The sequence below is a fragment of the Zophobas morio genome, unplaced genomic scaffold (genome assembly GCF_036711695.1).
Source record: "Zophobas morio isolate AGI-343-1 ecotype UQ-CSIRO unplaced genomic scaffold, CSIRO_AGI_Zmor_V1 ptg000010l, whole genome shotgun sequence".
In the NCBI taxonomy this organism is placed as follows: Eukaryota; Metazoa; Arthropoda; class Insecta; order Coleoptera; family Tenebrionidae; genus Zophobas; species Zophobas morio.
This window is the reverse complement of record NW_026972115.1, coordinates 2,300,930-2,324,444: the sequence shown is the minus strand read 5'-3', so window position 1 is coordinate 2,324,444 and position 23,515 is coordinate 2,300,930. Positions and strand designations below refer to the sequence as shown.

Below are 23,515 nucleotides of genomic sequence, written 5' to 3'. Positions count from 1 at the left end.
TATCGACGTTTTTTATTGCGTTTTGTGATTTTTTTGGTAGTATTTTTTGTCCTTTTTGTTGTGTTTTTTTTTACTTTTCTTTATGGTTTTTTGACTCATGTTTCGTGTTCTTTGTCGCTTCTTCGTCTCCTTTTTATTGATTTTTGTTCCTTTTTTTCATGCTTCTTATACCGATTTTTGTTTCTTAACTCTTTTTTGTTGTCTTTTATTCGTCCCCCTTTTTATAGCCTTATTCTCGCCTTTTTTACATTTTCTTTTGTTGATTTTTTGATCGCCTTTGTTAATTTTTTTGTATTTTTTCGCAAGTGTTTTTTTACTCGTCTTTAGATATTATATTTTCGCCCTCATGTTTTAATCGACTTTTTTCGCTTTTTTCCCGCATTTTTGGTCTGTTTGTGAATTTTTTTGTTTTTTTTTGTACCCTTGATTTCTTGTTTTTTTGTCCCATCTTTGTGGCTTTTAATTAACTGTCATTTTGTTGTAACTTTTTTGTTTCTTGTTGCCCTCTGGATAGTTGATTTCTCTCATTTTGATTTTTTAGTCTCTTGTTTTATAGCGTTTTTTCGTTTATTTTTCTTTTTTTTGTGGGGTTTTCTTTGTGCACCCTTTTTGTCGTTCTTTTCATCTCCTTTTCTCTGGTATTTTTTTGTCAATTTTTTTATTTTTGTAGTATTTTTTTGTTTCTTATTGCTTTTTTCGTCACCTTAAATTTATCGACTTAATTTACTGTGTTTTGCGATTTTTTGGACGTATTTTTTTTGACTCAAACGCCAGTCCTATTTGGAGGAGAAAATCAGACGGGAAGTGGCCACGGCGAAGAAGAACGCCTCCACGAACAAAAAAGGTGGGTAGACGGGCCGCATTTCCGACCTAATCGGGGTTTCAGTTGCCTTACAAGCCCTCCAGAGGAAGAAGCGCTACGAGAAGCAGCTGCAGCAGGTGGACGGGGCCCTAACCACGCTGGAGACGCAGAGGGACGTCTTGGAGAACGCCAACACGAACACTCTGGCGCTGGACTCGATGCAGAGGGCGTCCAAAGCGCTCAAGGCCGTCCATAAAGACATGTAAGCGCTAGTGTCGCTAGTATTTCGTGTGTGACGAAGTGGTTCCAGAGACGTGGATAAAGTTGACCAGATTTTGGAGGATTTGATTTTGGGAGGTTAGTGATGAGATAGCGGACGCGATTGGTCAGCCGGTGGGGTTCAACGATGGGGATTTGGATGAGGACGAGTTGGAGAGGGAGCTGGAGGAGCTAACCGAGGGGTTGGAGGAGTTTTCGGTCGAGGAGGATTTGCCGTCTGTGCCTGTGAACGACGTCCGGATTGGCGAGAAAAGTGAGTGGGGTTGTTATGTGGCGTTTTTTGATTGGGTTTTTGCAGAAGGGAAGGAGAAGGAGAAGCGGAAGGTTTTGGCGGCGTCTTAGTACCAAGGACCACGGATATTTTTGGATGTTTTTAGATGAGAGGCTTTTATTGTTTGTTATATTTTCATACGGCTTTATGCTTTATACTCGTTGAGAAAGCTCCGTTGTGATTGTACTGCGTACACTTTTAGAATATTTTTTATAAGCAATAAATGAAGTGAAATTGAGTGTTTGTTTTAAAGGTGAAAAAAGAGTGGAGCGAAAGGGGGCCAGATGTGATGACAGTGCTTTTTATAATCCAGGAATGTAATTCTTTCATTTTCCTGCAATAGCAGTTTTTACTGCTCCTATTTATTTATTTTTTGTTATTTCTTTTCTTATTTTGACGTTTGTTGACGATTTTTGGGTGCACTTTGAGGTTATCTTGTAAACGTTAACCACAATTTGTGTGTTCATTCATTCCAAAAAATTATGACGTCCTCTAAAATATTTACAAGCATCAGGTGTCAATATAAAAAAACGTTAATATAATTTTACACTTTATTTCAAAGATTATAAGATAGAATAAACGGAAATTTTTATAAGATACTAGCACTTATTAAGCGATTACAGAACATCTCCTAAAATTTGTTTATTTATCTTTGATTTCTCTATCCTTTTTTTATACTACTTATTTTTATTAATTTTTGTCATTGTTGTTTTTTGTTTGAATAAAATATTCTCAAATAGTTTGCTCTTTTTTTCTCCTTTTCCAAAGCAATAGCTAAAGGCACTCAGAAACTACCAAACCCACGCCTTGAAATTATTTGCTTAAAAATTTGAAAACATTTCAACGTTTTAATAAAACTGTTAAAAAGAAGAGACCGTGCTGCAACAAACTTTTTTATGACATTTTTACCTTTTTTTGTTGTCGGTTTTTGTCTTTTTTGAATCACCCTTTTGTGATTTTTGTCACTTTTTTATGTTTTTTGGTTTATTTTATATAGTTGTGTTGCATTTTTTTGGTTTCTCTTTTTTTTTACTTGTTTTTTTTCGCCTTTTTTTCATTCTTTTGTAGCCTTTTTGGACCGTTTTTTTACTAAAACTGACCACTCGAAAAATTGAAAATCGGAACATTCAAAATTCGAAGAATCAAAAAATCAAAAATCAAACAACTGCGAACAAAAATTAAAAAACGAAAAACCGTCTTGTAAAACCGAAAAATTGAAAATTTAAACATTAAAAAATCGAAAAACTGATAAAACGAAAAATTAAAATAGCTAAAAATTGAAGTGTCAAAAAAATAATCACAAAATCAGAAATCGAAAAACTGAAATATCGAAAAAATCAAAAATTGAAAAACAGCGTTGTAAAATTGAAAAATCCACAACTGAATGATCGAAATATTGCAGAATTGTTGTTAAATTTAAAAATCGAAAAAATTAAAAATAAAGAAGTTGATTGATAAATCAAAAAATGCAAAATCTTAAAATCAAAGAAACCAAAAACTGAAAAATTCGTGAGTTTAAAAAAGAAAAATCTCAAAATTGCTCTCGCCTTTGAAAAAACAAATATTTTAAAAAGGGAAAAATTGAAAAACCAAAAAATTTAAAATTCAGTTTGAATAATTGAAAATCAAGAAATCGAAAAACTGAAAAATCAAGAAATCGAGAAACTGAAGAATCGAGAAATCGAAACATTAAAAAAACGACAAATTGACAAATTTAAAATAGACAAACCTAAAATTTAAAAAATGGAAAAATCGAGACATCAAAAAAAAGCGAAAAATTGAAAACTGAAATAGAAAAATCAAAAATTTTCAAATGATGAATTGAAAATTCTCAAAACTAAAATATCCAACAATTGATAAATTGAAAAACCCAAAAATCGGAGAACCAAATATTTTAATAATCGAAAAATTGAAAAACCAAAAATGTAAACCCAAGAACTCGAAAAATTGGAAGATCGGGAAATCGAAACATCTAAAGCACGAAAAAGTCAAAAATTAAAAAACGAAAAGCGAGAAACCAAAAATTGATAAACCAAAAAATTGCAAAAACCGGAAAATCAAAACATCAAAACAACGAAAAACCGACAAATTTAAATTCGAAAAATTTAAAATTTAAAAATTGAAAATTCAAAACATCAAAAAAAACGAAAAATTGAAAAAATAAAAATCGAAAAACATGACAAGTTTAAAATTTGCAAAATCATGAAATTGAAGAAATCAAAAATTCAAATATTGAATTGCTTAAAATCGAAAATTGAAAACTTTTAAACTGACCACTTGAAAAATTGAAAATCTAAAAACTGAAAATCAAAAAATCAAGGACCACAAAATCAAAAATCGAAAACTTGAAGTATCGAAAATTGTTAAATTTGAAAATCGAAAAAGTGAAAATAAAAAGTTGATAAACCAAGAAATTCCAAAATCCTAAAATTAAAGAAACCAAAATTTAAAAGTTGAAAAATCAAAAATTTAAAAAATCGATGAAATGAAAATTCCCAAAACTGAAATGTCGAAAATTGATAAATTGATAAATTGAAAAATCGAAAACTCAAATATTTGAAAAATTGAAAAACAAAAAAAAATTTAACTGACCACTCGAAGATTTGAAAATCGCAACATTAAAAATTCGAAGAAATCACAAAATCAGAAATCGAAAAACTGAAATATCGAAAAAATTAAAAATTGAAAAATAGCGTTGTAAAATTGAAAAATCGAAAACTGAATGATCGAAATATTGCATAATTGTTGTTAAATTTAAAAATCCAAAAAATTAAAAATAAAGAAGTTGATTGATAAATCAAAAAATGCAAAATCTTAAAATCAAAGAAACCAAAAACTGAAAAATTCGTGAGTTTAAAAAAGAAAAAACTCAAAATTGTTCTCGCCTTTTTTCTGTTGATTGAAAAAACAAATACTTTAAAAATCAAAAAAATTGAAAACCAAAAAATTTAAAATTCAGTTTGAATAATTGTAAATCAAGAAATCGAAAAACTGAAAAATCAAGAAATCGAGAAACTGAAAAATCGAGAAATCGAGACATTAAAAAAACGGCAAATTGACAAATTTCAAATAGACAAACCTAAAATTTAAAAAATGGAAAAATCGAAATATCAAAAAAAACGAAAAATTGAAAACTGAAATCGAAAAATCAAAAATTTTCAAATGATAAATTAAAAATTCTCAAAACTAAAATATCCAACAATTGATAATTCTATAAATTGATAAATTGAAAAACCCAAAAATCGGAGAACCAAATATTTTAATAATCGAAAAATTGAAAAACCAACAAATTTAAACCCAAGAACTGGAAAAATCGGAAGTTCGGGAAATCGAAACATCTAAAACACGAAAAAAATCAAAAATTTAAAATCGAAAAACCAAGAATCCCAAAACCAGAAATCGAAAAACTGAAATATCCAAAAAAATTAAAAATCAAAAATTGCGTGGTAAAATTGGAAAATCAAAAAACTGAATTTTCGAAATATTGCAAAGTTGTTAAATTTAAAAATCGAAAAAATGAAAAATTAAGTGGCAAAATTGCTATCGCCTTTTTACCTTTGTTTTTATTGATTTTTTGTTCGTTTCTTTTTCTGTCGATTCTTTATATGTTCTTATAGCCTTTCTTTTTTAAGTAACTTTTTTCGCTTTTTTTCCGCATTTTTGCTGGCTTTTTTGTCGCCTTGATTTGTTGTTTTTTGTCACATTTTTGTAGCTTTTTGTTGACTGGCATTTTTTTGTAACTTTTTTGTATTTTGTTGCCCTCTGGATAGTTTATTTCTCTCGTTTTTAAGTTTCGATTTTTTTTGTAGGCTTTTCTTTGTGCACCCTTTTTGTAGTTCTTTTCATCCCCTTTTTTGTGGTGTCTTTTTTGTCACTTTTTTATTTTTTTACTCCCTTTTTTTGTAATTTCCCTCAATTTTCTTATTGAATCTTTTATCGCTTTTTATTTTCTTTTTCTTTGTGACATTTTTGTTTTTTTTAGTCCCAATTTTTTGTCAGTTGTTTTTATTTCTTGTCGCTTTTTTCGACGTGTTTTATTTATCGACGTTTTTTTATTGTGTTTTGTGATTTTTTTGGTTGTATTTTTTGTCCGTTTTATTGTTTTTTTTTTAACTTTTCTTTGTCGTTTTTTGACTCATATGTTTCGTGTTGTTTGTCGCTTCTTCGTCTCCTTATTGATTTTTTATGTTCCCTTTTTTATCGTTTTTAGTTGCTTTTGTAGCGTATTTTTTGCTTTTCTTATGTTTTTTATTCCCATTTTTGTTTCCTAACACTTTTTTGTTTTCTTTTCTTCGTTCCACTCTCGCCTTTTTTTACAATTTTTTTTTGGTTGATAAACAAAATAAACAAAACAAAAGTTCTGTCGGTCTTTTGTTTTTTGTCACCCTTTTTGGCATTTTCTATTTTAAAATAGTTTTTTGCTCTTTTTATCGCATTTTATGACGATTTGTTAATTTTTTTGTGTTTTTTCGCAAGTGTTTCTTTTTACCCGTCTTTAGATATTATATTTTCGTTCTCATTTTTTAATCGACTTTTTTCGCTTTTTTCCCGCATTTTTGCTGGCCTGTTTGTGATTTTTTTTTTGTTTTTTTTGTACTCTTGATTTGTTGTTTTTTGTCCCATTTTTGTGGCTTTTTATTGACTGTAATTTTTTTGTAACTTTTTTGTTTCAAGTTGCCCTCTGGATAGCTTATTTCTCTCCTTTTGATTTTTTAGTCTCTTGTTTTATAGCGTTCTTTCGTTTATTTTTCATTTTTCTTTGTGGGGTTTTTTTTGTGCACGCTTTTTGTCGTTCTTTCCATCTTCTTTTTTCTGGTGTTTTTTTGTCACTTTTTATTTTTTTACTATTTTTTTTTGTTTCTTATTGCTTTTTTCGTCACCTTAAATTTATTGACTTAATTTAGTGTACTTCGCGATTTTTTGGTGGTATTTTTTTTCTCTTTTTTGTGTTTCTTTTTAACTTTTCTTTGTCGCTTTTTGAATAATATTTTTCGTGTTTTTTGTCGCTTCTTCGTCTCCTTTTTATTGATTTTTGTTCCTTTTTTTCATGCTTGTTATTCCGATTTTTGCTTCTTAACTCTTTTTTGTTGTCTTTTACTCGTTCCCCTTTTTATAGCCTTATTCTCGCCTTTTTTACATTTTCTTTGTCAATTTTTTGATGGCCTCTTTGTTTTGTTTTTTTGTCACCCTTTTTGGCCTCTTCCCCCCTTTTGATCTACATTTTATCAGTTTTTGTTTTTTTTCTTGTTTTTTAATCATCTTTTCTTGTTATTTTTCTCACTTTTTTATGTTTTTACTTCCATTTTCACTTCCATTTTGTTTCTATTTTAAAATAGTTTTTCGTCTTTTTATCGCTTTTTTTATAGCGTTTTATTCATTTATTTGTGTTTCATCTCATGTGTTTCTTTTTGTTCGTTTTTATATTTTTTTGTTTCTTGTCGCTTTTTTATCTCTTTTTTCTGGTCCTTGGCCCCATTTTCCTAATGATTTTTATTTTAATTTCTCTTTTTTGTGACATTTTTGTTTGTCACTTTGTATTCCTTTTGGCTCTCATTTTTTTGTCACTTTTTTCATCGTTTTTAACGACTTTTGTGATTGTGTTTTGTGATTTTTTGGTAGCGTTTTGGTCCCTTTTCTTGTGTTTTTAACTTTCTTTGTCACTTCTTGGCCTCATATTTTTATGTTCCTTTTTTACGTTATTGTTGCGTTTTTATTCCCAGTTTGAGGCTTATGGGCGCCTTTTTTACATTTTCTTTTGTTGATTTCTTGATCGTCTCTTTTTCTAGAGTTTTTTGTTATTGTACGGCTATTTTATCGTTTTTTCCATTTTTTTTTTGTTTTATTGCCTCCTTTTTTATTACCTTTTCTCGCCCTTTTTGTTCCCTTTTTTTATTGATTTTTTTGTCGCTTTTTTGTTGCCTCTTGCCTTTATTTTGTCGTATTTATCGGTTTTTATGTCGTTTTCAGCACAATTTTTGTTTTTTATCGCTTTATGTCGCCTTTCTTTGCCGTCTTTGTTAATCGTATTTTCGCAGTTCTTGTTCATCTTTTTTGTTGTTTTTTTTAAATTAGACCTAATTTTTTCATTACTTTTGTTGTTGCGTGATCTTCTTTCTCTACGGTTGAACTTTTCTTTACTTTCTCTATTTTTTTAGCGTCGTCTATTAGTATTTTCAAACGATTATTATTATTTCGTTCTATATTGTATTTAATTTTGTATTTAAGAGCGCGATCCACTTAACACTTAATTTTGTCGCTTTAGTTGCAACCAACGTAAACCCGGGTACATTTTTTCCTTTCAGCTTATTTCTTGTAAGGAGTGGAAACTCGCAACCAGATTTATAAACGACCATGCATTTCTATCACACAAGAAAAAACATAATACATTTTTATAGTTTCTACTTACCTACTTTTACCTTTTTTTATTATAACGACTTTTGTAATTTATGTTTCCGCTCGTCCCTGTTCCAATCGCAAACATTTACGCAATTTTCACCAAACTGCCAAATTTTCACAAGCAAACAAAAGTGAAAAGCACAAAAGAGCCGCTGGAATTCGCCACAGTCAACAACCATCGGAGAAATCTGTCCCCGATCTCGGCTCATCTTACGGTATGTAGGCACACGTCACACTTATTATTACAAAATTCTTTATTATAAAAAAATATTTATACACTGTACAGCGGCCCGGAGTATTCCGGGGCCGTCCTACAACTAGCACCTGAAGTCCACCCTGCCTGCAGAATCCCAAAACGAAGCTAAAGAAACAGTGGAACGTTTTCAATAAATATAAAATAATTCCGGTTGAGCAGGCCAGACTTCTTCACCCATCGGCTGACCCCAGCTAAGCCAACCTTCCAGTCTTACTAATCCCCAGGAGTTGCCGCGACTCGCTGGCCGTCAAGTCGTCACCGACCGGAATTCCCGAAACGTCGACGAAGCTTTCCAGGTTCTCGGAGCCGTGAGCCTCGAGGTCGTCCTCTGGGTCAGGCACGGGCACCCGGGTCTCCACGATGCTGGAGGCCGAGGTCTTGGTGTCGGGGTCGGAGGAGTTCGCCTCGGCCGCGTCCACGAACGCCGACGACAGCTCCCCGTCGAGCTTGCTCACGGTCTGGGTGGCGATGTCGTACATGAAAATCTCCTTGTCTTTCGTGTTTTCGCTGGAACTGGAGATGGGTCAGATGGGGAAGGGGGCGGGAGATGGGTGCTTACCCGGCCACTAGGAGGATCACGGCTTGCTGGTCGCTCCTGGTTTGGTTTTCGCTCTCGAGGAATTTCTGGAAGTTCGAGCGGGACGGGTTCTTGAGGAGCTCCTTGAGGAGTTGGCCCTCCAGGAGGTCGATTTCTTCCGGTTTGGTGTCGCGGGTTTGGCGGGAGGACGAGAAGTCGTAGGCGATGGGGGCCAGGACCACCACGCTGCTGATTTTCTTGCCCTTGAGCTCGGGGACGTCGGGGATGGGGAATTGGGCGCCGCTGATCTTCAAGGGAAGGTATCTGGGCAAGAGGGGGTTGATGGGTTAGTGATAATCACGTGATGGGGGTTTATTGGTTCTTTAAGTGTGATCCTTGGTGAATTTTGATTGATTTGCACTTTTTTGAAAATTCAATAGTTGAAAAATCGAAAAATTTGTTTGAAAAATCTAAAGAGTTGAAAAATTGTAAAATCAAAAAAAAATCAAAAAATCGAGTAAATGGAAAATGAAAAAATTTAAAAAATTAAAATTAAACACTCCAAAAATTGCAACTGCAAGAACCACAAAATCGAAAAAATGATAAATTAAAAATTGATAATTCAAAAAATTGCGAAATAAATAGTTGTTAAAAATTACAAAACGAAGAACTGAAAATTCCAAAATTAAAAATCGATAAATTGAAATTTCGAAAAATTAAAAATCGATAAATTAAAAACTGAGATATAGAAAAATGAACAACTACCATTCGAAAAATTGATGAAATGAAAAATTGGAAAATCTAGAAACTGAAAAATGGAAAAATTCAAATTTTAAAATATTGAAAAATTGAAAATTCAAAAAGTAAAATCGAGGAACTGGCAAATGACAATTCGAAGACGCAAAAATATAAAATCGAAAAATTGAAAATTCGTAAGTTGAAAAATAAGAAAATGAAAACTCGAAAACGTAAAAATCCAGAAATTAAAAAATGGGAAATTATAATGTCAAAAAATTGCAAAATGAAAAAATCATAAAATAAAAATGGGCAAATCGAAAAAGCGAAAACACGAAAATTTGAAAAATGGAAGAAATTAAAAAAATCAAACGTTAGAAAGGCAAAAATTGAAAAATCAAAATAAAAATCGAAAAACTGAAAAAAAAAACATAAATTAAAATATCTGGAAATTAAAAACCAGGCAAAATGTATAATCCAACAATTGAAAAATCGTATGTTGGAAAATAAGAAAATGAAAACTCGAAAACTTAAAAATCCAGAAACTAAAAAATGGAAAATTATAATGTCAAAAAATTGCAAATTGAAAAAATGAAAATTGAAAATATGTATAGAAAAAGTAAAAAATTCAAAAGTTGAAAAATTGAAAAATTTAAAATCAGTAAATGAACACACAAAAAATTGCGAACGAAAAATAATTGAAAAATGAAAAAATTAAAAACTTAAAAACCAAATCGAAAAAGCGAAAACACGAAAATTTGAAAATGGAAGAAATTAAAAAAATTCAAAAGTGAGAAAGCCAAATATTGAAAAATCAAAATAAAAATCGAAAAATTGAAAAAACCATATATTAAAATATCTGGAAATTAAAAAACAGACAAAATGTATAATCGAAAAATTGAAAAATCGTAAGTTGCAAAATCAGAAAATGAAAATTCGGAAACTTAAAAATCCAGAAACTAAAAAATGGAAAATTATAACGTCAAAAAATTGTAAATTGAAAATTTGAAAAAATGAAAATTGGAAATATGTATCGAAAAAGTAAAAAATTCAGAATTTGAAAAATCGAAAAATTTAAAATCAATAAATGAACACACGAAAAATTGCGAACGAAAATCGGAAAAATCGAAAAATGAAAAAATTAAAAACTCAAAAATTAAAAGTGGGAAACTGAAAAATGAAAAAATTATAAAATAAAAAAGGGCAAATCGAAAAAGCGAAAACATGAAAATTTGAAAAATGGAAGAAATTAAAAAAATTCAAAAGTTAGAAATGCAAATATTGAAAAGTGAAAATAAAAATCGAAAAATTGAAAAAACCATAAATTAAAATATCTGGATATTAAAAAACACACAAAAAAATACCGAAAAATTGAAAAATCGTAAGTTGCAAAATCAGAAAATGAAAATTCGAAAACTTAAAAATCCAGAAACTAAAAAATGGAAAATTATAACGTCAAAAAATTGTAAATTGAAAATTTGAAAAAATGAAAATTGGAAATATGTATCGAAAAAGTAAAAAATTCAGAATTTGAAAAATCGAAAAATTTAAAATCAATAAATGAACACACGAAAAATTGCCAACGAAAATCGGAAAAATCGAAAAATGAAAAAATTAAAAACTCAAAAATTAAAAGTGGGAAACTGAAAAATGAAAAAATTATAAAAAAAAGGGCAAATCGAAAAAGCGAAAACATGAAAATTTGAAAAATGGAAGAAATTAAAAAAATTCAAAAGTGAGAAAGGCAAATATTGAAAAATCAAAATAAAGATCGAAAAATTAAAAAAAAACATAAATTAAAATATCTGGAAATTAAAAAACAGGCAAAATGTATAATCCAAAAATTGAAAAATCGTAAGTTGGAAAATAAGAAAATGAAAACTCGAAAACTTAAAAATCCAGAAACTAAAAAATGGAAAATTATAATGTCAAAAAATTGCAAATTGAAAATTTGAAAAAATGAAAATTGAAAATATGTATCGAAAAAGTAAAAAATTCAAAAGTTGAAAAATCGAAAAATTTAAAATCAGTAAATGAACACACAAAAAATTGCGAACGAAAAATAATTGAAAAATGAAAAAATTAAAAACTTAAAAACCAAAAGTGGGAAACTGAAAAATGAAAAAATTATAAAATAAAAAAGGGCAAATCGAAAAAGCGAAAACACGAAAATTTGAAAATGGAAGAAATTAAAAAAATTCAAAAGTGAGAAAGGCAAATATTGAAAAATCAAAATAAAAATCGAAAAATTGAAAAAACCGTATATTAAAATATCTGGAAATTAAAAAACAGACAAAATGTATAATCGAAAAATTGAAAAATCGTAAGTTGCAAAATCAGAAAATGAAAACTCGAAAACTTAAAAATCCAGAAACTAAAACATGGAAAATTATAATGTCAAAAATTTGCAAATTGAAAATTTGAAAAAATAAAATTGGCAATATGTAACGAAAAAGTAAAAAATTCAAAAGTTGAAAAATCGAAAATTTTAAAATCAATAAATGAACACACGAAAAATTGCGAACGAAAATCGGAAAAATCGAAAAATGAAAAAATTAAAAACTCAAAAATTAAAAGTGGGAAACTGAAAAATGAAAAAATTATAAAATAAAAAAGGGCAAATCGAAAAAGCGAAAACACGAAAATTTGAAAAATGGAAGAAATTAAAAAAATTCAAAAGTTAGGAAGGCAAAAATTGAAAAATCAAAATAAAAAATCAAAAAATTCAAAAAACCATAAATTAAAATATCTGGTAATTAAAAAACAGACAAAACGTATAATCGAAAATTGAAAAATTCAAAAACTAAAAACTTCGTAAGTTAAAAAATACTAAAATGAAAACTCGAAAAAATGAAAATCGAAAAATTGGAACATTAAAAAATTAAAAATCGAGAAATAAAAAAATAAAAAATTAGAAATGTCGAGAAATGGAAAAATTTAAAAGTTGAAAAATTGAACATTTATTTAAATTGAACATCCGAAAAATTGAAAATTCAAAAAATAAATTCGAGAAACTGGCAAATGACAATTCGAAAAATTAAAAATAGGTCAATTAAAAAAGCTGAAAATAAAAATCGAAAAATTGTAAAAGCAGAAAAACAAAAAACTGGAAAACTGAATAAACGGAAACGCAAAAATATAAAATCGAAAAACTGAAAATTTTGTAAGTTAAAAAATAAAAAACTGAAAACTCGAAAAATTAAAAATGCAGTAACTGAAAAATCAAAAACTTAAAAATCCAGAAGCTAAAAAATGGAAAATTAATGTCAAAAAACTGTAAATTAAAAATTTGAAAAAATTAAAAATTGGAAATATATATCGAAAAAGTAAAAAAATTCAAAAGTTGAAAATCAAAATTAAAAATGGGAAACTTAAAAATGAAAAAATTATAAATTAAAAAAGGGCAAATCGAAAACTCGAAAACATGAGAAATTGAAAAATGGAAGAAATTAAAAAAATTCAAAAGTTAAAAATTCAAAAATTCAAAAATCAAAATAAAAATTCGACAGATTGAAAAAAAATTATAAAATAAAAAAAGTTCAAAAATTGTAAAAATGGAGAATTAAAAAATGGGAAAACTGGAAAACTTCAAAATTTGAAAATTCAAATTAAAAATCGAGAAATAAAAAAATGAAAAATTAGAAATATCGAAAAATGGAAAAATTTAAAAGTTGTAAAATTGAAAATTTAAATTAAACAGTCGAATAATTGCAAGGCGAAAAACTGGAAAATTGAAAAATCTAAAAATTATAAAGTCAAAATAAAAACTGCGAAATTGAAAATGGTAAAAAAGAAAAAAATCAAAAGATTAAAATACAAAAATTGAAAAATCAAAATAAAAATTTGACAAATTGACAAAAAAACACAAATCAAAACATCTGGAAATTAAAAAACAGACAAAACGTATAAACGAAAAATTGAAAAATCCAAAAACTGAAAACTTCGTAAGTCAAAAAATACTAAAATGAAAACTTGAGAAAATTAAAATGGAGAAACTGAAAAACCGAAAAATTGGAAAATCAAAAAATTAAAAATCGAGAAACAAAAAATGAAAAATTAGAAATATCGAAAAATTGAAAGTTTAAAAGTTGAAAAATCGAAAAATTGCACACTCGAAAAGTTGCAAATCGAAAAACTGAACAATTGAAAAATCGAAAAAACCAAAACTAAAGACTGGGAAATTGAAAATGAAAAAAATGAAAAAATTCAAAACTTCAAAATTCAAAAATTGAAAAATCAAAAAAAAATTCGACAAATTGAAAAAAACGCAAATTAAAATATCAGAAAAATAAAAAATCTACTAAATCGAAAAATTGAAAAATCGAAAAACTGAAAAATTAAAAAAATTAAAAGTTGACTAAATCGAAAAATTGAAAAATCAAAAACTAGAAACTGAGAAATTGAAAAGTGGAAAAAATTATAAATTAAAAAAAGTGCAAAAATTTTAAAAATGGAAAATTAAAAATGGGAAAACTGGAAAACTTGAAATTTGAAAATTCAAATAATTAAAAATCGGGAAACAGTGAAGTTATAAGACAAAAAATATTGCAATTCGAAAAGTTACAAAGTGACAGAAAATAAAAAATTTAAAAATTAAAAAAAGGAAAAATAAAAATTTTTGGTTAATAAAAATTACAAAATTGTAAAACTGAAAAATGAAACTGAAGAAATGAAAACTGGAAATCTTGAAAAATTTCAAAACTCAAAAAATTGAAAAAATGTAAAATCAAAAAATTGAAAAAATGAAAAATTGGAAAATCGTAGAACTGAAAAATCATAAATTGAAAAATCGACAAACTGTAGAATTTAAAACTGAGCAGTCGAAAAATCGCAAATCGAGAATGTCAAAAATTGAAATATTAAAAAGTTACAAAAATGGGAAACAGAAAATCGAAAATGAAAAGGAAATGAAAAATTATAATTAAAAAAAACAAAAATTGAATAACGGAAACAATGCAAAATTCAAAAGTAGAAATTCGAAAAATTGGAATTTATAAAATAAAAATGGAGATACTGAAAAATGGAAAAACATATAAAAACAAGAACTGCAATTCGAAAAACTGGAAAATTGAAAAATCGAAAAATTAAAAAATCAAAAACTAGGAACTGAGAAATTGAAAAATGAAAAAATTCTAAATTAAAAAACGTGCAAATCTAAAGATTAAAAAAATGTTGAAAAGTCGATAAATTGAAAATTATTCAAAAAATTAAAAATCGAGAAAATGTACAATGGAAAAATTATAAAATTAAAAAACTGAATCTGAAAAATTAGAAAGTGGCTGAAGTGAAAAACCGAAAATAAAAAATTGAAAAATTAACGAAAAAATAAAATATCTGGATATTAAAAAATTGGAAAATTGAAAAATTGAAAAATTGCAAATCGAAACATTTAAAAAATGAAAACTGGAAATATTGAAAAATTTAAAAATTCAAAAATCGAAAAATTGGCAAATAAAAAATTAAAAATTGAGAAACTGAAAAATGGAAAAATTATACAATAAAAAATTGCAAGTTGTAAAATTAAATACTAGACAGTTGAAAAAAAAAACGAAAAAGAAGAAAATAAAAAATTGAAAAATCGAAACACCGAAAAATTCACAGATTGAAAAATCGAAAAATTCAAAAATTTGTAAACGAGCAGTCGAAAAATTCCAAATCGAGAAACCGAAAAATTAAAAAATCAAAAAGTTTAAAGAATGGAAAACGGAAAATCGAAAATGAAAAAAATACAATAAAAAAACAAAAATTGAAAAATGGAAAAATTATAAAACAAAAATTGCAAATCGAAAAATCAAAAATCGGTAAATTGAAAAATTATAAAATTATAAAACAAAAAAATTGCAGATCGAAAAATTGAAAAAACAGAAAATGAACAATAAGATTGCAAGAACGAGAACTTGGGAAAACGAAGAATCAAATATCTAAAAAGTGAAAAATCAAAAAATTGTAAAGTCGGAAACACCAAAAAAATTGAATTGAGAAATTCAAAGTTGAAAAATCGATAAATTTGATCCAAAAACTAAATCCCTAAATATATAAAATTATCCTACAAGAATTACTCAAAAAATTAAATCTTTATTACAATTGAAAGGAAAAAGTGGATACGAGCTATGATCATTATTTTTATGACGATTTTAAATATAAAATTTCGCAGTCTCATAAAACCTAGATTTTTACAACGGGGACCAACATTAAAGCAAATCTTGTTGAACTATAACACTTTTAAATAACAAGCGTGAGAATACTAGGAATTCTCTCTATACTTCACGACGATAATTCATTATATTCTGAACCTCACTCCATTATCAATACTTTCGCTGATATTTTTTCACGCTCATTCTCATTAAATGACTTGTAATCTTCATAATTTGACGACATTTCCTTTTCCTCAGGTTGATGAACATCGTAATTGCAAAGGTTATATTACTACCATCATTATGTATTATTTATTGTTTAATAACCAAATAAAAAAACTCTTTCTTTCTCAATCACCTTCTTACGCCCACACGTCATTAACCAACACTCACCTATTGTACTTCTCGTCATTCAACACCACTGGATCCACCTGAGTCGCATCATCCTTCACATACGCCTCCTGCACTTGTTGACCCCGATCGCTCTCCGGGTCATACCGGACAACTTTCATCTGCACCTCTGGCTTCACCGTCACTTCGTGAATCTCCGAGCCTTCCGTATCGAAATCTCTCTCAGCGAACGCAGGCACAGGATCACTTCCTGCACCCTGGATCTGCTGCGCCCCTCCAGCACTGTAGAAATTCGCCAGCTGATCCGGAGGAAGAGCCGACAGAGGAATGTCCCCCACCTTATCGTAGTCCAGAATCGAAATAGAGGCGTGGTTCAAAATCCCGGAAGAAAGCAGCTGCTCGCGAAGATCATCCGGAACCTCATCCGGAAGCTGCGCATTCAAAACCTTCGGATCCTTGGTGGTGGTGGACGGCTTGGGGGTGGTCGTGGTGGTGGTGGTCTGGCTCGTCGTGGAGTACGTGGACGGGCGGGGGGAGGTCTGGAAGAAGTCGAGCTGCTGGGACTGCTGGAAATTGTAGAATTGGGGGGACGAGCTTCGGATGGATTCTTGGAGGGCGTTGGCTTCGCGGAGTTGTTGCTGGATTTTGTCGTAGGATTGAGGTTGATACTGGGTTTGAGGATTGAGTTGGTGTTGGGGTTGATACTGAGATTGTTGTTGTTGTTGGGGTTGATACTGAGATTGTTGCTGTTGTTGTTGTTGTTGTTGTTGTTGTTGTTGTTGGGGTTGATACTGAGATTGTTGTTGTTGTGGTTGCTTCTTGTCACTAGCATCAGAAGTCAGTTTTATGGAGGATTGTTGCAGCTGCGGTTGAAACTGGTACTGAGATTGAGTGTGAGATTGAGTCGATCTCAGAGGTTCATTGACTGAAATGTGTTGTTCGTATTTTGGCACGGACTGGATGAGTTCTCCCCCTGGCGGGATTATAGATGGTTGAGGGTTGAATGGTTGAGGTTGTTGATGCTGCTGAGGCAGACCTTGTTGAAACTGATATTGATTACTTTGCGGGACGGCTGGTCGTTGTTGAAGAAACTGGTGTTGAGGTTGTTGTTGTTGTTGTTGTTGTTGTTGAGCAAACTGATTCACTTGAGGTTGAGGATGTTGATGAAATTGAGCAAACTGTTGTTGGAATTGTGGAACGACGGGTTGCTGGAATTGAGGCTTCTGCTTCAGCTGAGGCCTTGACTCACTAAACTGAGGCTTGTTTTCGGTAATTTGAGGCTTCGCGTCGCGAATTTGGGGCCTGGTGTCTCCACTTTGAGGTCTCTGGTTGAAGACGGCCGGTTTTTGAGTGATAGGGGGTGCTTGAGTGATCGGGAAACGCGTCTCGGGTCTGAATTGAGGCTGCCTCAAACTCTCGAAGGGTTGATAAGCCACTGGTTGTCTTTGGAACGACGGCGGCGCGGGTCTTGGGGGTGGAAAATGCTGCTGGGTTTTCCCCGGTTGAGAAAACTGTCCAAATTTGGGTAAAGTCGAGTATTGTTGTTGACTCGGTCTTGGGAAACTGTGGGTTGTTTGTTGTCTGAATTGAGAGAAGGGTCGATAGGGTTGTGGTTGTCTGTAGCCTGGGGGCGGCGTGAAGGAAATTATCTCCGGTCTTCTAGGTGGCGGGAACGCCGCTAGTTGTCGCCCTTGAGGGAACTGCACTGATTTACTTTCGTCCTCCGCCGCCTTCAAGTCTTCTGGTTTGCTTGACCTCTTGTCGTAGTCGAAACCCTCTTTCCCGAACGTGACTTTGACTCCGGTCGGGCTGTGGTAGGTCTCGGAGTCCGGTTTGATGATGGTTCTGTGTGTGGTGCTCGGCGGCGGCGGCACTGTCACTACTTCGTGATGGTGACTCGGCGGCGGCGCCTCCTCCTGCTCGTCATGAATCGGCGGCGAGATCGCCTCCACCGGCTTATCATAAATCACACTATCTTTCCCGTGTCCGTTCGGGTTCTTCTTATACTTCACGTAGAACACCTGCACTTGCTCCTTCTTCTTCGGTGGTGGCGCTGGCGGCGCCGGCGGCGGCGGCAGCGTCACGTTCGACTCCTTGATGATGATCTCGATGATGGGCTCCGGCTCCTTGATGTACACCGGCCTCTCGATGATGTGCTTCTGCGGCGGCCCGTACACGCTCTCGCTAAGGTGGTTATTGTCGGTGAGGAGGTCGTTTTGGCCATCTGCGTTCAGGGACAAAGCGTTAGTATCGTACAGAGGGTCGCGCTGCGAGTAATGGACGAGGGGCTCCATCTGAACAGCGTAAGGGGGAGGCGGGAAAGAGTGTCTACCTTTGTGATACGGCGAGTAGGACCTAGGACCTGGGAAGAACTGAGAGTGGTAGAGTGGAATTTGGGGGGCCGTGGATATCCTCCGGTAGGCGTTAGGGCCGGTGTAGTGGGCTATGTGGTACTGGAGATTGCGTTTGCCGCGGGGGTCTTCTTTCTTTTTCGGGGGCTGCTTGTCGGCCAGGGTCGCGGCCACGCAGAGGAGTACCTGGAAGAGGTCGCAAGGTCAGGTTTAAATACCTCGAAAGCGGTGAGAAGACAGAGGCTGAGCCGAGTTTCGAATTAATACATAATTCAAGCCGCGCGACCGTTTTCTACCAGTAACGGAACTGGAAATGGGTTAATTATGAAAATGAAAGTGCTGGGCGCTATTGTTGCGAGAATAAGTACTTGAATTGGGTACTTCTATGTTAGAATTTTGGTCAACAATATCGTTCATGTAAATAGCAAAAAATAACGGACCCAGGACGGAGCTCAGAATTTGATCCCAAACTATCACTTTCTTCCTGCTGCACCGAAAACCGGAAACCGGGCGTTGCATAAATCGGTTCCGACTGCTCCATAATGACCGGATTTTGGGCGCTGTTCGACCTTCACCTAGAACTTGATTCTATCGATCACGTAAGGAGGTCGCCACAAAAATGGACCGCTAAACCGCAACGCCACTAAATTTTTTCATATTTACGGTACGTTTTATAAAAAGTGTCGTCACACTTCACAGACTAACTATAAAACTAAGTGTGAATTAGCATAATTGCGGTCTGGGAAAGAAGGAGCGTCGTGGGTAAAATTTGGCCACTTTTCGGTCGATTGTCGAATTTATTTGATTGAATGGGTTATGCAAGTGGAACAATTTATGGGAAAAATTGAAATGGGCAATTTCCATAATTGGAGGCAATTAACATGCGTGAGAGTGTGACGTAAAGCAGAGATGATACGTATTTGCAAATCCTGTAATGGGATCTCGGTGTTTGCAAGACCGTTGTGAAATTTTCTGGTTTCAGGATTTTTATGGGCGAAAATGAGATGGGTACATAGTGAGGAAATCGTAATGTTTGTTTAGTTTTGCATATTTGTTTCGTAACAAATTTTTTTTTATTCAAATTGAAATGAATTAAAGGAAAAATTATATCCGGCATTCCGTCCGCTCTTACACAGGTTGTTACTTTGTCTAATAATGCACCTCTTCACCCATGAGAAATCCGCTCCATTGATTAACCCATGTCAGGAATTCATTCCATTTAAGTAAAAGTGACACATTAGAAACTAAACACGATCCGAAATTAATTCCTATTATCAAGCTTACAAAAATCTTCCTTCGAAAGTCATGTAATTAGAAAGCAGCCAATGACTTAACTTGAGTCATACGCGATGCCATAACGATTTTAAGAGCAATTTCTCGGTCCGACCTCCTCGACACATTTCCCCGCGTCTCGATCAACCCACAGCACGTGCAAAACGGTACAATAAAAATGATCTTTATTTATTCCACAAACAAATTTCCAAATCGGTGTCAGATTTTGAGGTCGCTCAATTAGCTCTTCGTGAATGTTTACTGATCGCCTAAGCGGCGATTTTTTCGCGCTGCAAAAAAGCCCGACAATTGCGGTACTTTCACGTTGTAATAATTAATTTTCGAAAAAGTACTTTCGTTCTACGCGGTTTCACAAAAATGAAAAAGCACTCACTATCGTCTTAATCCACATCCTGAATACACTGCACTTCACCAACCGCTCAAGAGTCCATCGCGTTCGGCAGTACTGACGGTACGACTGAAGAAGCTGCGATCTCGACGCTGCTGCTGCTGGAGAAGGGGAAGAAAGGGGCTGTAGAAAGTTGACTAGCCGGCGGCGGTACGTGCGGTACTACCGTGTCAAAGGCATTGTTTGACGAAAAGATTCGGCTTACGCAACACACGGGATTGTGGGCACTTTATGGTTGTACGATAAAATCGAAAGTGTCGGAAAATTCGAAAAAGTACCAAAAACTATCGAAAGTACCTAGTAATTATCCGCACGAAATGCGCTTCCGTTGATGCTCTAAAAACACATTAATTTGTAGTAATTTTCGGGAAGATGTTTTGCGGGGTAATGGGCGATGACGCCTTGATGGGTTTTTTCTGGTCTGATTTCTTTATGGGAGAGGTGAAGGTGGTGTCAATGGTGCCAGAGGCTTCGACGATTTTCCCAGCGTAATTTGTGTGATTGCCATTGTAAGCAGTTTTCACGTAAATATGTGCTGGTTGACAAACGATGTCTTTTCACTTGATGGAATGGTGTGTGGTATGGTGTCATCAACGTGCGGTTTCTTCGAAATGGGAAATTCTGGGTCTTGGGTAATGGTGTTGAAAGAAGTGAATGAATCGTCTTGTCGTTTATTTTGTAATATTTAGATACTTTCGGTAGAATGAATCAACGAATTAGGTCATATTTGACGCTATTTGTGACGAAAACTGTGTCAGTACTGTTAGTACTTTAATCTTTGGTACCTTGGTCAAGAGTTTTGTCGTCTGGGTACCAGTAATCCGTGACTTTAGTAATGGTCTTGGTTTTATACGATGAATAGAACCTAGCGAGTTTTATAAACAAGAATACGGAGACTATAACTATACACGGAACCCTCTAACAATAGTTTGACTTTTGATAAGAGGAAGGGAAGTACCGCAGCTTCATGTATCGACACACACTCAAGAGTCTGCGCCTATAAAAAGCTACACCTTGTGGATAATAAAGTTTGTAGCTTTTGTGGTACCTGTGTTCAGAGCAGCTACTCTTCGAAAACTACGTGTTTTTGTCAAGATAAAAGCCAAGTCGATGGTCAAACACCAGCTGACTTTGTCGAACCTTACCAAAATAGTCTTTATACCGATCAAGAAGTGTGTAGTTTCGGACTCCAGAAGAGTATGAATGGAACGTACTACTGGAGTACCACCAATCAAGAAATTAGTTACACGTTTTGGTCGCCTGAGACAACTTTCCACAGTGGTTATACTTATAGTGCTGTGGGACCACAGGGGTGGGTTTTGACCGAAAATATAGGTACGTGTTTGTTGGTCGAACGAGAAGTACCAGAACCGGAAATTAATATAACACTATCAATCACAGAAACACGTGAGTTTCTCAATGTATCTGTAAATAACCCACAATGGTTGCTAGATTTGGTGGGTGTTTTTTGTTTCACTGATGCAAAACGCGATAGTTTGCTCTATCGGTACGACAATCTCAACTGGACGAGCGAGGATTCGGGTTGTAGTACCGCTATCTTCCAACCCGCGGAGACTTTTCCTGGGTACCACTGGTGCGAAGCTTTCAAATTTTCAAACTCGGAAATCGTGGTCTCTGAGAGGGTGTTTTTCAGAAATCCAGTAGCGTTCGAGTTCGTCGGTCTGTTCGAAGTGAAACTTCCGTGGTACTCGTTTGATCCCCTAAGTGTCAAAATAATGAAGTTCTTAAACGACAGTTTATTAAAACCGTTGCACGTTTTTAAGATTGGTAAAGCAAACTACGTTGCTAGAATAATGAAAATAGTCTGGTTTAACGAAAAAGGTAGTTCGATTACCGTTAATCTTCATTTTAGTTGTGTTTTAAAGATAGATGGTACTACTGCAGAGGAGAAAGAGTTTCAGTATTCTAGGCTAGGTGCTGCTATAAATAAAACCGTCTCCACGTTGAACAACGTGAAGATGACAAGTTTTCGAAGTACGGATTTCTGCATGCGTCAAACTTTTTGCTTCAGACCTGACTATTGTCTAAACTGGCTGACCTCTGCAGCTAATGAACAAGCCACAACTGATAAGTTTTGCTTCAGGGCTGATGGTAATCCAGCTACTGGTTACTGCGGGGGTAATTTTACAGACGGGATGTCTTTGATGGTTTCTGCTACTGAGTGTAAAATCTTGGACCGGTCACCAATCTCTAAAAACCTCTTATCCATATACAACCAAGACACAGTAGTGGAATCTAATATTGACACAATTCTTCAACTAGATACAAAGAAGTTCAATTCGTTAGACGTTTTTCTGCTGGCAGAAATCTACAACACGTATTTTACAACTCCTGGCTTCCCCATTAACACTTTTCGAGCGGCGATTAAGAAAACTGTAGGAATCAACAAACGGGTACTTTTGGAGTCGCAAATCACCACGCACGCCACTGACAAAATTCTACACATGATTGAAAACGTGACGATGACGTATCAAGACACCATAGAAATAATAGACGATGATTTCGTCTGTGTTTTGTCACCTTCTAGCAATATCACTGGTATTGTCGTACGACTACAAGACGGTTTAAGAAATGTAACGATTTTCAAAGGCAACTGCGTCGCCGAGAATTTAGTTGGTAAAATCGACGATTTGGAACTCGCTATTTGTCTTGGTCCTGAGCTCAAGTACCAGATACGTGGTGACAGCAAAATCGCGTTTACGTTGTTCTTCGATAACGTCTTCTTCGGCGAAGTTCAGTACCCTCCGAAAAACATAAGCGCGGTGTTTGAAGTACTACTCGTCGAAAAGGGTTACACTTCTAAGCGCTTTCTACCCGGCCCTGTGACTGTTATCCAAAACATGGATCTGTCTTCTCGGAGTATCGTTTCTTGTGTTTCGTGGTTCTACGACGTTAATCGCTTGCAAGGACTTTGGGTAAAAGTAGACGATTCTTACAGTTTGACGTCGTACCAGATTTGTCGGTTTTGGTACGTCGGGTACTTTGCTCTAGCTACGCGTTTCAAGGAGTTAAATCTTACCACTGAACTTGAGGAATTACTCGGGTCGAGCTATCTGGATTCAGAAAGAGTACCTGCTTTGGTCAATGTTTCACAAAACTGCTACCAGTTTAATCAGAACGATGTTTTTCTAGTGGGACAGGTGTTGGATTTAGTCAAGGAAAATTCTGACAATGACTTGCAAGGTTTGACTGAACTTGTCGACAACTTGCACAGGGTTAACAAACCGATACTGACACAAAGCCAGAGGAAACATAAAGCTACGGACTTGATTCTTGACAATATTGACGGTATTGTCAAAAATTGTAACTACAACGAGTCTGAAGTTCTTGTAACTAAAGACAATTGTATCTTGTTTGTGTCAAGCTTCAAAAATAACGATTTTAGTGGTTTGTTGCTTCTCGAATCCAACGGGAGTGTTCAAACGCAAGTTTTGAGAGGAAACGTAAGCATTGAAGATCTAGAGTCACAAGACAACTTCTCCAGTGCCATTTTACTGAGTTCCGAATTGAAGAACCAGTTCGACAACGAGTCAAGAATTATCGTAACCATTTTCTTCAGTGATGTTTTATTTAACGAAAATAACTCCCAAAACAAAGACGTTAGTAAAATCTTTGGCGTTATTCTTCCACAGAATGGCAACTATTCAGGTCCGATTTCAATTTTATACCACGTTTCGTCAACCGCTGATACTATGGAATGTCCCCATTGGAACTACAACAC

At 33.3% G+C, this 23,515-nt stretch overlaps 1 protein-coding gene and 1 pseudogene across 1 annotated transcript; one reads left to right on the top strand and one right to left on the bottom strand.

Moving 5' to 3' along the window:
• The first annotated feature begins 762 nt into the window (after nucleotides 1-762).
• Nucleotides 763-1,590, top strand: LOC135126440 (charged multivesicular body protein 4b-like; annotated as a pseudogene).
• A 6,414-nt stretch (nucleotides 1,591-8,004) lies between these two features.
• Nucleotides 8,005-19,886, bottom strand: LOC135126129 (proteoglycan 4-like). Its single transcript, XM_064051953.1, has 5 exons — nucleotides 19,759-19,886; nucleotides 18,074-18,278; nucleotides 15,784-17,965; nucleotides 8,564-8,845; nucleotides 8,005-8,517 (listed from the first exon to the last, which is right to left on the bottom strand). The coding sequence occupies exons 1-5, from the start codon at nucleotides 19,774-19,776 to the stop codon at nucleotides 8,196-8,198; spliced, it is 3,009 nt and encodes a 1,002-aa protein (XP_063908023.1). The 5' UTR covers nucleotides 19,777-19,886; the 3' UTR covers nucleotides 8,005-8,195.
• Nucleotides 19,887-23,515: the final 3,629 nt, after the last annotated feature.

Coding starts and splice junctions, on each gene's coding strand:
- LOC135126129 (XM_064051953.1), bottom strand. Junction 17,966..18,073: donor CTACTCGCCGTATCACAAAG/GTAGACACTCTT, acceptor CCCTGAACGCAG/ATGGCCAAAACGACCTCCTC. Junction 8,846..15,783: donor AATGACGAGAAGTACAATAG/GTGAGTGTTGGT, acceptor CCTCTTGCCCAG/ATACCTTCCCTTGAAGATCA.